Source organism: Euprymna scolopes, chromosome 36, assembly GCF_053919585.1.
Source record: "Euprymna scolopes isolate OS-2025 chromosome 36, ASM5391958v1, whole genome shotgun sequence".
NCBI classification, from domain to species: Eukaryota; Metazoa; Mollusca; class Cephalopoda; order Sepiida; family Sepiolidae; genus Euprymna; species Euprymna scolopes.
Window position 1 is genome coordinate 54,677,569 of NC_136517.1, and position 15,283 is coordinate 54,692,851.

Below are 15,283 nucleotides of genomic sequence, written 5' to 3' on the forward strand. Positions count from 1 at the left end.
CTTAAACCTTAAAAAAAAAAAAAAAAAAAGGGGACAAATTGCCTTTCTAAATTTCCTGAAACTTTAGCGTTTGTCCCATCACCACAATGTTGCATACCTGTGTCCATTTTACAAGTAGTTTAATAGAATGTTATCCAACAAACTTGCTGCTCTGAAGCCCCCCCCCCTCCCTTCTCGGCATAAATACACCTGACCAACTAGCCGAATCCCATTCATTTACTGCGAAGGTACCTAGATGCTGGAGAGCTTTCTATTCTAGCAGTTTCTTTCCTCAAATTGCTAGCCATTAGAACTCCTCCTCTGCTCCATGACTGTACAGATATGCAGAAATTTAAATGTAATGTGAACAAATATCTCATTGCACTACTCTTCACTTAAGATGCCCCTTATAAGTCTGGCACCTAATCCACAACAGATCATTATGTCTGAATGGCATTGTGCCTTGGAGTGGATGTTAAAAAAAAAAAAATTGTCTGCCAAGAGGTGCTGGACGGAAAACGTACATTTAAGATTGTCTCTTACAATGTGATTTCATTATTTGTATTGTCAGTTCTATATTTAAAATACAATGGACACTATTTTCATAGAAATGTTAATAAACTATCTGTTGCACGTTATTCGTTTTTCTGCACACAAAACTGATTATTCTGTGCTATCCAGGAAAATATCAGCTTTATCAAAACAAATTTTTAAATTAAATATAGTTCTTATTCAGTGGAATTTCCATGGATCCTGTTAGTATTATGTTTTTACATTGTTGTTGTTTTTTTTTTTTTGTTTTTCATCCACACATTAACTTTTCATTTGTTTCTTTGTATTTTTTTTTTTATTGTCATTTTTTTTTCTTCAGTTATTTTATTCGATATTTTCTTAATTCAGTGGGTTTTTTTTTTTTTTTTTTTTTTAAATTTTCTTTCTTTCATATATTTTTTGGTACTAGTGCGCTTATTGATCCATGCTGAAATAATAACATTTAAAATGCCACTCTTAACATGGGGAGGGGGAGGATGTTTTGTACCTATTCTATACTTTAACCTTACAATTGAATAAAAAAACATTAAAAAAACTTTAATTAAACTTGGAAATACAATTTAAAAAATAGCACGGATCAGTAAGTGCACTAGCACCATTTTTTTTTTTCATTTATATATATATATATATATATATATATATATATATTATATATATATTTTTCATTTGCTTGCCGTGGACTATGTTAATTAAAACGTGTTCAATATTCGAGATTGAGCAGGTGTGTTTAAATGCCGCGTTGCCCTGGAGAAAGAATGTCTTCTTTCTTTTGTTATGCTACTGTATACAAGAAAAGGTCCTTGGTACTGCCCGGGAGCTATGACAGTAATAATACAATATCACATTTGGTAAGCAATATATCTTATGGCACGAATGCTCAATGCTGAGTAATGCACAAGAGAAAGACCTTCACTATCTTCTGATACACTGTTGTAGACAAGAAAAGATACTCATCAGTATTTAGATGCAATAGTAGTAATACTACAGTATTATATTCGGTAATTGGTATGTCTTAGAACAAAGTGCTCAATACTCTAAGTAGAACATAATAGTAACATTAGTTTGATAAGTGGAATAAGTTAAGTGCTTTTCTGTTGTGTTATATTGTTGTATACTAAACAAGACTTGGTGATGCCCGGGAGGATAAAAAATAAGATTACAACATTGCATTTGGTTAATGGTGCATATTAATTTAATAAAAGTGCTTGACATACTAAATAGAGCAGGTGTGTTTGAACGCCATGCTGCCCAAACGCAATTAGATCAATGTGTGTTGTTAGAGTGTTGTATTTTAGACATGAAACTTGCCTGAGAGCATAAATTAATACAGGAGGACACTTGGATTGTGGTAGATGCTGAATACAAATGTGCTCAATATAATAGAGCAGGTGCATGTTATAACAATATTACTATTAGTAGGTGGCATTGATTCAGCTAATGCTCAATACTTTGGGGAGAGCCGGGAGGGGGATAAGAACACATCATTAAACTTTGGCAGTTTTATATGATGAAGATACATTAAAATACAGATTTCATATTTTTAAAGGATGGCAGAAAGCAGAAACTCAGTATTGTCTTAGAGCAACAACTTTAAAACTGAAGAGCTGCAGTAAATTATTTTACATTATTATTATTTTCAATACATTAAAAGGCTCTGCTTTATCGTTATTTTCATGGCAAGTGCTAGTCTGAGCTCCAATCTATGGCCCCCTCCTGGCCCGACTTTCACGAAAAACACTCATACAGCTGAAACTACTATCAATAATTTTCCCCACTCTTTATCTGTGCCTAAACCTAAATCTAGAGTCCATGAACAAAGCTTCTTTCTTAGAACTGCCCGCCTGTGGAACTCTGTTCTGTTTTCCAACAGACTACAATGTGGTTGTCTTCAAGTCCAACATAAACAAATTCTTGATGAGCCATCCCCTTAAGTAATCCAATTTATAAAATTTTCACTACTATCGATGACCGACATTCCCTTGACCATTGTACACTCATTAACTCTTATCCTCGAGTGGCCCTCAGGGCTTGATAAGTGGCGACTCCTTTGTAAAAAGAGCTGGGCAGAGAAGAAAAAAGGGTTTGGGGAGCAAGAAGAGTAAAATGGCGGAGAGGCAAAAGAGAGAAACAGACGGAAAGAAAGTTGAGATGAAAATTGGTGCTTCTTTGTAATACGAATGAAAATCATTTCAATTAAAAACAATAGTATCTACTTAATTGTCATGTCAAAATAAGTAATCTCCAAACATTCTGAAAAATGATAAAATAGAAAATTAATTATTAATGAAAATACTTTTCGAAATCTCATCAGTATGCCCTGTATTTAAGAATTCAGGTGATCGCTCATCCCCCTCTCAGTACAGGCCAATAAGTCTCCTGTGTGTCATGAGTAAGTTGCTGGGATCTGTTAAATAGAGAAGTAATCAACCATCTCAGCAAAAATAACCTTCTTAGTGACACACAATATGGTTTCCGTTCTGCTAGATCTACAGCAGATGTGCTTACAGTTATATCTCATAGGATTAGCGAATCTCTCGACAGAGGCAACCTTTCTAGGGCAATTGCTCGACATATCAAAGGCCTTTGATAGGGTATGGCATAAAGGTTTACTTCATAAGATCTCCAGCTATGGTATAGCTGGAAATGTCTTCAATTATTAAATCATTTCTCTCTGATAGGTTCATAAGAGTAGTAGTTGATGGGCAAAACTCAGAAGCTCACAGTATAAATGCTGAAGTCCCTCAGAGGTCCATCCTGGGCCCAACTCTTTTCCTGATCTACATTAATGATCTTCCAAATCACATCCTTACATCATTCGTAGACATTTTTGCTGACGACACTACCATCTATGGTAGCACATCTAAGACAGTAAACGACCAAGTTCTCTCTGATTCTCTCTCTTCTGATCTTGATCACGTTGCACAATGGGGAAAGGAGTGGCTGGTTACTTTTAATGCATCTAAAACCAAGCTTCTATCTTTACATCATCAATGTTCTGATCACCATCTGGCATTAATTAAAATGAATGGCTCTCGTCTTGGCGAGGCCTCAAGTTTTGACAGGCTTCTGGGCTTGACCTTTACTCCTGATCTTAAATGGAATACGTACATCAAATCTGTTGCCAAGGCCGCTGGAAAAATGGTCGGCTCCTTCTATCGATCCAGTAGATATCTCACTGCTGATGCAATTCTCTATCTATATAAGAGCCAGATACGTCCAAGGATAGAATATTGTTGCCACATATGGGCAGGAGCTGCTAGAAAAGACTTGTTCTGCCTTGATAGGGTTCAAAATAGACTTCGTGGCCTGGTGGGAGATGTCCTTTTCTCTTTGCTGCAACCTCTATCTCACAGAAGAGATGTTGCGAGTTTGCTTTATCGTTATTTTCATGGAAAGTGTTCGACTGAGCTTCAATCTATGGTCCCCCCCCTCACCAAACTTTCACAAGAAACACTAGACTAGCTGAAAACATTATCAATAATTTTCCACACTCTTTATCTGTGCCTAAACCTAAACATAGATTCCATGATCAAAGCTTCTTTCTTAGAACTGCACGCCTGTGGAATTGTCTTCCGTTTTCCTGCTTTACAGCTGTCTATAATATGGTTGTCTTCAAGTCCAACGTGAACAAGTTTCTGATGAGCCGTTCCACTTAAGTTAACAAATTTACCGAACTTCCATTACTAATGATTACTATATTGTCCTTTTGACTACTCTACACTCTTTAACCCTTATCCTTGAGTGGCCTATCGGCCTTTATAAGTAGTGATGCCTATGTAAAAAAAAAAAAAATCAAAAAAAAATCACAAGTTATACTTAGAATAAACTTATACGTAATAAGGGCGGTGACTCCAGTCCATTTTCTTACTTCCCTCCCCCTAATTATGGTGTCTCAAATCATGAAAGTACATGTTTTATATAATCGATCAATGTCTCCGTTCAATCTCGAGAAACAATGGATATCCCTGTAAGGGTAGCTGTGTGTGTGTGCATGTGTAATTGTAAAGGAAGAGTTGCGCAATCCCAACCACACCTCTCGGATCCAGTGGCAAGAAGAGGCCCAAGACGGACTGAAAACAATGTTGAGATAAGCGGAGAGAATATACAGAACCTGGAATTCCCAAATGGTCACCTATTTTTAGTACTGACCAGGTTCAACATTGCTTAACTTTGGTGTTATGTTAGCTTGATTATGCTGAATATATCATGTAATAATGCAGTAATATATCAACAATTGCAACATAAGTAGATAACATTGCTTTTTGATGGAACTTAAATTTTGTAGTTTTTGATTTGTTTCTATTCCGGAGAAGCACCTTTAAGTTTTAAAAAATGTCAAACTTTTTAACCGCTTCTATTTTGTTTTTATGGCCTAAGGCAACATCATGTAGCCCTGCTAGTTATTTAATAAGTTATTATTTATTTGGTTATAGTCAGCTGATGTCTTCCATAATTTTCCGCATGATTGCTACCCTTCGCTTTTTGTTATTAAGTATTTGTATTTTGAAGCGAAATAAAAAAAAATTTTTAAATGGATATTATTGAAAAGTACATAAAAATTTAAAATTGTACAGACAAAAATAGCTCAATTAGTTTTTATTTGCACTTTTAATAAAAAAAAAATTATAAAAACAATTTTTTATTTGAAATTTCATTTATTTTCAATAATTCTTAAACAAAAATTGGAAAAAGCCGTTTTCACTAAAACGTAATAAAGAGTACATGTACAAGGGAGATAATGACGTGAGAGAAAATAGTGGAGGAATAATTCTGCATCTTCACCAGTTCCAGTAGCAGCCACATGGAAAATTAGGGAAGACATTAGCTGACTATAATCATTTAATAAAAAAATAAATGAATAATTTTTTTTTTTAAATATTTCCGTTTTGTGTATGAACAAAAAAAAAAAAAAAACAACAGCATCAGGATTTTTTTTTTTTTTTTTTATCTTGGAATTTTTTTTTATTTTTTGGATACAAAGCCATACCTACAAGATAATTAAAAAACGTAAACTAATTTAAAATATATAGTAGAACAGCCGAGATTTGTACCATAACCAATCATCATCCAAAATTTATTTTCAGAGAATCAATGACTTCTGTTAATTTCAATAATCACTGACAATAGACATATATTATTAGAAGAATAAAATGGCAGTTTGAATTATTTTTTTGTAATTGATTTTTTGAGTTTTTATTACTGTACACAGATTTGAAAAAATTGTCAAAAAACATATATAATAAATAAATGTTATCAAAGGCAAGATAAGTTACTTTTCTACCTAACTGGATAAATTTTTTGTGTTTTGATTTAATGTAACGTTTATTCAGCTCGAAAAACAGTGTTTACTGATGTATTGGAAAATTTAAAATGGCAACAGACTTTCTGCTGAACAGTGTAAGTTTGGGCAAATGAGTTAAAAATAAAACTATAAAACCCACCGAATATACGCCAGCCTATGTTAAAAATAAAAAACTAAAACAACCACAAAGTTGGTATATACCGAATATATGTCAGCCTACGTTAAAAACCCACCGAATATGTCAGCCTACATTAAAAACCCACCGAATATGTCAGCCTACATTAAAAACCCACCGAATATGTCAGCCTACATTAAAAACCCACCGAATATGTCAGCCTACATTAAAAACCCACCGAATATGTCAGCCTACATTAAAAACCCACCGAATATGTCAGCCTACATTAAAAACCCACCGAATATGTCAGCCTACATTAAAAACCCACCGAATATGTCAGCCTACATTAAAAACCCACCGAATATGTCAGCCTACATTAAAAACCCACCGAATATGTCAGCCTACGTTAAAAACCCACCGAATATGTCAGCCTACGTTAAAAACCCATCGAATATGTCAGCCTACGTTAAAAACCCATCGAATATGTCAGCCTACGTTAAAAACCCATCGAATATGTCAATGTTAAAAACCCATCGAATATACGCCAGCCTATGTCATGGTAACATATATTGATCGAGTTTCTAACAGTATTTTGTATAGTTTTGTATTTTTAACTCATTTTCCCAAACTTACCGTGTGCAGCACCATTTTAAATTTGCCAATACATCGGTAAACACTGTTTTTCGAGCTCAATAAACATGTTACATTAAATAAAGACACTAAAAAATTATCCACTTAGGTAGAAAAGTAACTTATCTTGCCTTTGATAACATTTGTTATATATTTATTTTTTGACAACTTTTTCGAATCTATGTATATAGTAATACAAACCCGATTTTTTAATGATCATTTTTCACATTTGATTTCTATTTAAATTATTACTTGTTTTAGCTCTTTTTTTTTCATAAAATAATCAGTGTAGTCATTGAATTAAATTTACTTTTCCACATTTAGAATGGGCTTTTTATCTTTACAGCACGTTTAATGTGATTGCTAAAATTGTTTAATCATGTAAACAATTTTTAATTCAGCATTTGGAGATTTGGAAATAGTTCCCAAAAATTGATTGCCATCATTCAAAAGATATTTTTAGAATTAATTTCTTCAAATTTCACTAAAAATATTGCTGCATTTCTAACACTTTTTCATTGTAAATAATTCCCCTCCACCCCCACCCCACATAATACATTTATTTTGTAAACGATCACATTTTAGGAGAAACAAAAATAAAATTTTATAAAAAGACTTAATAACGATAATCTATTTAAGCCACACCCACTTCCAAATTCCTACACCACATCACAAAAGTTGTCTAAAGGGAAAGAGAACAAAAAAATCAGAATAGAAAAAGGCAAGATGGTTTTATTCTTAAACTGATTTTCTTTCACAAAATGAGGCCATTCCTACCACATGTTAGGTAACTTCATCTGGCACATTATTTGCTGTCACTGCGGTTCTGAAAGCCAAGCTTGCTAATCATCTGTTAGCATCAAAACAATAACTGTCGCAACCACACAGCACGTTAAATAGGAATTATATAGATGCAAAGTGGGCGGACCTGAAGGAGTATCCCTCCCCCCTCTTCGGACCTGATCGAACTTGCTTCCCTGCCATAAAAATTCCTTTTCACGTTTTCTTATTTTTTTGTGTATTATCGTTGATAACGGACAGCTTTCATATTAGCAGGATTTTTTTTTTTTAATTTATCTAATGACTTAACGTGGGGGATCACTTCAATTATAACGTTCTATTAAATTGAGAATTATTTAAATTATTTCAGTTGTGCTGATTGACCGCAAAACGGGGTATCAATTTAATAGAACGTTAAAAGTCATTAAATAAACTTTTTTTTTTAAAAAGTTCTGCTTGTTATCGACAATAATCTGCAGAAAAAATTAGGGTACTAATAGGTTGCCGAAATTGGGGACGCCATTTTATTTCACGCACCTGTTGTCCAAATCCAGGGGAGAAATCATAAACTATGGCCGAAGCCTGCAATCAATAAAAAATTTAAACTGGAGAACGATTGCTTCCGGAAAGGGAAAGAATAAATTTACTTAAAATTAACATTTATTACTTCCGGAAAGAAAGAAAAAAACTATTTTATAAAAATCCAATGTTGCTTTCATTACAAAATTGTTTTATTAAAATTATATTTTCTTACGCAAACTTTTCCATAAATGTTTTTACAATTATATTTTGATTCCCAGTTAAAAAATAAAACAATTAAAAAAATAAGACAACCCACTTCCCAGTTAAAAAAGAAAAAAAACAATCATTTAAATCAATTTCTTGTTGACCCTTCAAAGCTCCTTTAATTCGCATAAAAATAGTTTAAAATTATTTGTTCGGAAAAAAAAAACAAAAAAAAAAAACACACACACACAAACAAACAAAAGAAACTATTTTATAAAAATCCAATGTTGCTTTCATTACAAAATTGTTTTATCAAAATTATATTTTCTTATGCAAACTTTTCAATAAATGTTTTTACAATTATATTTTGATAAATTTTTATGCAGTAAATGTTTTGGTTTTCAAATGGCGCTCGCCCAGTTTAAACCATCATGAATATGTCATTTCATTTTCTATTTAAAAAAAAAAAAAAATAGGCTCCATGAAAAACTTTCATTAATTAAATCGAAACATTTCCAATGAAACAATTACGGATATATGTTCTCTTTCACTTCTACTTTTTTTTTTCATAGTTCTTCCCAACGTTTAATTTTTTTTTTATTTCATACTTCGGCCATAGTTTAATATGATTTCTCCCCTAAATTTGGACAGCAGGTGCGTGAAATAAAATGGAGTCTCCAATTTCGGCAATAAAGTGTATAAGCACCAAAATTAGGAAACGTGAAAAGAAATTAATTTTACGACAGAGAGGGCAAACCACGGTGGTGGTGGGGAAACTCGTTCATATACGAAAGGGGGGGGGGTCGTCCACGTCGGAAAGAGGGGAAAAGCTCGTTTATGTCCGCCGAAAAGTGTTAACAGATTTCGTGGGAAATTCGAAATTTTAAAGCCTTTAAACAATCAGATGATAGTAATTTCTGGCGAGAATTACAACTTAAAGGTCAACATAAATGTTTTGGGGTCGGGGGGAGCTCTTAAAGCCAAATAATTTTATCTATAAATAAAATTCGGTAATGGTGAGATATTCGTCATGCAGCTAAGTTGGCCATATTGAAAAACTAAAATGATTGCGTGCTTGTTTACATTGGATTTTTTTTTTTTAACCAGCTGATTTCAGATGAAAACTTCCGTGTCATGGCGAAATTAGTATAAATTTTAAAATTTATATGAATGCCAGGAAAAAAATAATTACAAGTAAAAATAAAATTTAGTTTCATCCTATGTTTTAACGTGGAACCGTTGTGCAACCAATTAGGTATGGAAACAAGGGAGATAATCCAGATATGAAAGACCCTTGGAGAAATTTGCAAAGCTAGAACACTTACTTTCTTGGTTCAATATGTAGTTGCATTAGCGATGCATGCATTATGCAATGCATGCATCGCTAATGCAACTTTGCATGCCTAAGATGCCCATCTTTCTAAACTGAGGCAAATCAAGAATTTGGAAGAATATTATTCGTATCAACGTATTAATTGACCGTATATAAGGTTCATGATAGAAACTGAGCTGAATCAGTAATTTCTTTTACAAGTTCCCAACTGGGATTTAATTAAAACTCCTCACAATGGGAATTCATCCACAGAAAGCAGGAGTTTTGTTTTTTTTCTACATGGAGGTTACCACTTATCAAGGCCCGGAAGCCACTCGGGGATAAGGGTTATTGCGTGTACAGTAATCAATGAGATAGTATAGTAGTAATCATTAGTACTGGATATTTGATAGGGTGTCTTACTTCAGAGTTTGTCAGGAATTTGTTTATGTTGGACTTGAAGACATCCAAGTTGTAGTCAGGTGGGAAACAGGCAAACGGAAGAGAGTTCCACAGTCGTGCACTAAAGAAGCTCTGCTCATGGAATCTACGTTTGGATTTAGGCACAGATAAAGAGTGGGGAAAATTAATGACAGTAGTTTTAGCTAGATGGGTGTTTTCGTGAAAGATTGGCGGGGGGGGGGACCAGAGATTGGAGCTCAGACGAGCACATGCCATGGAAATAACGAATGTTTTCACCTGAAATGCGTGGGTTTAGAAGATCGCCAATGTAAACAAGCACCCACGATTAAATTTGAAGAAAATATTAAAATGCAAGAAAAACGCCTTTTTTTTTTTTTTTTTTTTTTTTTTTTTTAAAAAGATTTGTTAATTTTCTGTAATGTTGCAGAATAGTTATGAACAGGTAAATTAAAAATGGCTTCAAATGAAAAGTTTTTTTCAAAAGCGCCACTACTGTATGATTGAACTCAAAATTTTGTGAAAGGTGGGGGGGGAAACAACCTTTACTGTAGACAGATTTAAAATTATTTGTTCAGCTGTGGGGAGGATATGTAGAGAGCTACCCCCCCCCACACACACACACAAATAGAAAAAGCCGATAAAAATTTTACAAATATAACAATAAAAATTTATAATTTTTTTTTTAATTTCCAAAATTACTATAAAAAAATTGTTAATTTATATGACTAATAATTATTAAAACGTTATATAATAGTATTTCGTAATCGTAAACACTTTTGTAACCCAATAATGCATTGCACCACGTGGAAGTGAATTGATCAAATATTTCGACAGGTTTTTTATTACACGTTTTCTTCATATTTAATGATGTTGATCAAAGTACATAAAATCTAATTCTATATAATAAAACAAAATTTGAAACATGCATATTATAGATCGAACTATTAGTTAAAAAATATATATTATAACATGCACTTGACAAACAATATGACAGGATTAAAAAGGGGGGGGGTGAAAAAAAAAACAGTGGATATTATTACACAATCAGTTAGTGTCAAATTCAATTTAAGATACGTTTGTTCACGGTCGCGTGAATTTCAGTAAGGCTAGTTTAATTTGACACGGGAGGAAAAGAAGGCGCCTCCCGCGATGGATCAAAATGCACTAGATGGAAGAAGAAGAAAGGAAAAACTAAGAGGAAAATTTGCCCGAACGCCATGCTGCCCAACCCTATCGGCCAGTCGTGTTCGTGGAAGGGCGGGAGACAACTACACAAACTGTCTGGGTTTCAATCTTATTTTCACATGGCTTTAAATGCTTACGTCATTAACGGGGTAAGAAAAATAGACACGCTGATGCAGGCACATTTTGAGGGTCTATAAAAATATTTAGAATTAACGGAGGTAACCAGCGTTTCCCAGGAATCTTTTTTTTTTTTTTTTTTTTTTTTTACTTTCATTTTTGTTTAAAAAAAAAATAAAAATAAGCCGACTAAACCGACAATATTCTCGTCTCCTTTGAAACAACATCAAGTGGACGAAACAGGATGATTTTGAAAGTTAATCGAACCTAATTGTTATATAAAAAAAAAAAAAAAAAAAAATAGATGTTTACTCAAACTCGCACTTATGACGACAAAAGTAAATACAAAAAAAAAAGTTTGCATTGTGTACGTTACCAGTCACAGAACAAAGATGAAATATTCCAAAAAATCACGTAATTTGATCAGGTAGTTTTATTACTAAGGTTATTGTAGTGTTTTCGGTCATAATTAAATTCGATGAAATAAAAAAAGGGGCATAACTCAAACCGAAGTTGATAGGTCAAAAATAAATCTCATGTTCAATGTAGTTTAAGTAGTAAAATCGTGAACTTTGATTTTCTTAGTTTTAAATAAAGATACTTGATCGATTTACGTAATTTTTTAATGACATTTTTTCTTAACGAGTACATAGACTTTTCTGTATTTTCTTTACTTTTAATTACAGCCATAAGTGCCAATTTGAATAAATACCCAATAAGTAAATCAATAGTAAATAAGAAACACAGAAGCGAGGAACAACTTTCAGTGATTGTGCATATTACCGCGCTATCTGTAAGTTGTATTTTCAAGTTAATTCAATGTGAAATTTTTCTTTATTAAATTGTTTGGTGAAAGTACAGAATAGTTACAAAACACTTTCCTTCTCATGGTTTCTAAATAATGACATTTTTGGCAGACCTGTACGAATGCCCACCCCTAAAAATGCATTTTACACCTTTTTAAAAACCTTTTTCGACTATTATAGATTACAAACTCAAGCATCATATTAACAAAAAATTCGGTGGGGGGAGGGATCTAATAACTTAACGGGGGGGGGTCACTTTCTCGTTATAACGTTCGACTTTATTGCTACTGGACTTACTGTTCATTTCTTTACCGAAGCGTCACGTGATTAAAACCCCTTCTTTAAAGTCATTAATTAAAAAAAAATTTCTGCTAATGTGATACTTAAGTCTAATCTATGATAATCGTTGGAAAATTTTTTTTATGAAAAAGGTTAAGACATGCATATTTCGGGGGTGGGCACTCTCGTAGAGGTCCGCCAAACTCGCTTTATTTTGTTAATTAGAAAATCGTGCATTTTTTTTTTAATGCGTAATTTAAATGGTAAAAGTTTGTTTCAAGTGCAAATCCAAAATGAACTTGATTAGAAAAGCGCGTTAAGTTACATTTGTTATTGTACCTTTTATATAATGTCATAACTATGAAAGGGGTTAAACTACTCGTGTGCGTGTCTCTCTCTCTCTCTCTCTATATATATATATATATATATAATCAGGATACTAGTCTACTTTCCTGTACAAATTATGATAAGCTACATTTTATTCATTAAAAAAAAAAAAAAAAAAAATTTTGACCTATAAATAATATAAGTATCCGAGATAACCATCAATTACTGACACCGGCGACCTCGTTTTGGAACTGACACGCACGCTATACATAAGGACACGTTTCAATTTTTTATTTCCTAATCAAACAAAAACAAAAAAAAAAAAAAGAAACGCAGATTTTTCTCAATACGATGTTATATTAACTATTTAAAGAATAAATTAAACAATTTTTTTTTAAATAATTTCAATTATATAAATATATATTTTAAAATATTGAGTAGAAGAGCCTCGTTTTCAATAAAGCTTTTAAAAGGTGTGCGCGCTTGCGCGTTAGTTGCTGACGCGGCGGACAATAATTTTGGTTATTGCGAGATCGCAACTCTTAAAATAAGAAAACGGTGGGGGGGGGGATTCAGGACCCTAATTTATTTTTTTTAGTAATATTAAAAAAAAAAAAAATTAAATTTTTGACAATATTTAAAAAAAAAAAAAAAAAAAGCATCAAAATAAAATCTACAAAAAAATAAAAATAAAATACTTTTTGGTTGATCCCAATCTTAAAAAAAAAAGAGGCGGATCCTAATCTTTTGTTATCTTATTGTTATGGACATTAAGTTTTAAATTATTTTTCGGTAGAAAAAAAAAAAAAAAAAAAAAGAAATCAGTGATTTTCATTTTTTAAAAGCGAGTGAATTAAGAGAATTAAATTGAAAATACAATACTTACCGAAGAAAAAAGGCTGTAAAAATATAAACACTTTCACTTTAAAATTCTGAAAGAAAACGAAAGTAATATGAATGACTTTTTTTTCTCGGGAAGGAAAGAATGTTTTTAGATTTTAAAAAAATTGAGAGGAATTAATTTCATCAAAATTTAGAAATAAATATTTTAAAAAATTTAATTACCCTTTTTTTTCTTTTTCTAATAAAAACAACAAAACTAGTCTCTTTTGTTGTCTATGTCTGTAATCACGACAGCCAAATCAATCAGAAGCACCTGGGTGGGAAGAGAAAATAGCGAAAATAAGCCTTTTTTTCTATTTAATGAAAAGCCGGCATTGATGAAACATATTTGAATTTAAACCACAACTGTCTGAAATGGATTAGCTAAGAGACAGACACTAATAATAATAAAAAAAAAACAAAAAAAAACATTTTTATAGTAAAAATTGGATAAAAATGAAAATTACGGTCGAAATATTAGGTGTGCCTTTATATGGTTAATATGTAATATATTTTATAAATAATATACATAAGGATAATTAGGTAATCGTGGAGATACCTTTTTACTGCGTGTGCGCTAGTTAGCAAGCGAAGACATTCCACATGGCGAGTTCTATTCAAGAGGGAGAAAGGGGGTGGGTTGATAAAGCGGAAGTCAATTTTTTTTTTTTTTTTTTTTTTTTTAAGCAGCAAAAGGGGAGATAATTGCATTTCACTTCCTTTAGTTGATTTATGTCGCCCAATATGGTTACCGAAATAGTATCCACGAAGAAGAGGCGGCTTCATAAGGGTAAAAATAAGAAGAAATCGTGGCGGAAAACTGACGTCCGTGACATCGAAGAATATTTAGACGATGTAAGACATCAGGAACGAACTGGGTAAGTATTAAACGTGCTGAATCTCGTCAGGTTTCTTTTAGGTGGAACTTATTGCTACTGCTGTTTAACTTTTTGAGTTTGTTTTCTTTCGACACGTGGTTAGCGAATAATAATAGTCAAAATATATAAGTGGTCTAGCACAGATCCTTAGGCTGTTAAAAACATCCTCCCAATAATTAAGAATTCGTTTACGAACGAATACTAAGAGGTCCGATCACAACAAATTTTGCACCTTTAGGGAGGAGCTGGAGCTGGATTGCACTATGGTATTTAAACAGAATACAGACACTGTTTAGATAAATTTTTCAAGTTTTACGGTTTCTTTGGTTTATTAAATTGTTAGGTGAAAGTTCTGAATAGTTACAAAACTCCTTTCCCATCTTATGTTTCTAAATAATAAGCTTATTATTTCAGCATGGTCCGTATTCTGCATAAGTACATAAACTAATCTCGCTCCGGTTAAAAGAAGGCATGTGAAATTGAGTTGTAACCGTCCGTAAAATATAGCGTATGCTTAAATGTAGTTAACAAAACAAAAAAGGTTCTTATGCACTTATGTTACCGTGCTAAAATAATGTTACTATTTAGAAAGCTATTCTTATGTTATGGGTTATGTAACTATTCTGTACATTCACCTAACAATTTAAAAGATATCGTAAAAATCGAATTTAACTTGAAAATACGATTTTAAAAAGTAGCACTGTAACATAAATGCATTGCATAAGCACCTCCAAAAGGGGTCAAATATCAAATATTCAACAAATAAATGTTACCAAAGACAATAAGTGTCCCAGTGTCCCACTTGCAGTTTAAGAAAACTAAAATATGCAGAAGAAAATGGGACGTAAGTCGTGTTACACCGGTAGTAAGAATGCCACTTGATTGGATAGTGAACTTGGCGTCTGAAATTGACAATAATTAGAAAACATTTTTTTTTTTTAAATAACTTTTATTAAATACAGGATTTTTTTTTTTTTTTTAATGATTTTT

The 15,283-nt window shown here is 32.5% G+C and overlaps 2 protein-coding genes across 4 annotated transcripts in view; one reads left to right on the forward strand and one right to left on the reverse strand.

The window, feature by feature from the left end:
* LOC145260499 (uncharacterized) overlaps nucleotides 1-14,111 on the reverse strand; it is a 139,936-nt gene extending 125,825 nt beyond the window's left edge. Inside the window, exons 1-3 of one of the 3 annotated variants that reach the window (XM_080118611.1) lie at nucleotides 13,975-14,111; nucleotides 13,599-13,689; nucleotides 13,420-13,465 (exon numbers count right to left, since the gene is read on the reverse strand). The gene's annotated coding sequence lies outside the window, so the exon portion shown is untranslated. Of the gene's footprint in view, nucleotides 1-11,497; nucleotides 11,626-13,419; nucleotides 13,466-13,598; nucleotides 13,690-13,974 lie in introns of those variants that run through there. The other 2 variants (XM_080118612.1, XM_080118613.1) reach the window with 2 other exon arrangements.
* A 36-nt stretch (nucleotides 14,112-14,147) lies between these two features.
* LOC145260500 (ribosome biogenesis protein NOP53-like) overlaps nucleotides 14,148-15,283 on the forward strand; it is a 48,477-nt gene continuing 47,341 nt past the window's right edge. The window contains exon 1 of the mRNA XM_080118614.1: nucleotides 14,148-14,293. Within this exon, the coding sequence (XP_079974740.1) occupies nucleotides 14,148-14,293 (146 nt within the window). The remainder of the gene's footprint in view (nucleotides 14,294-15,283) is intronic.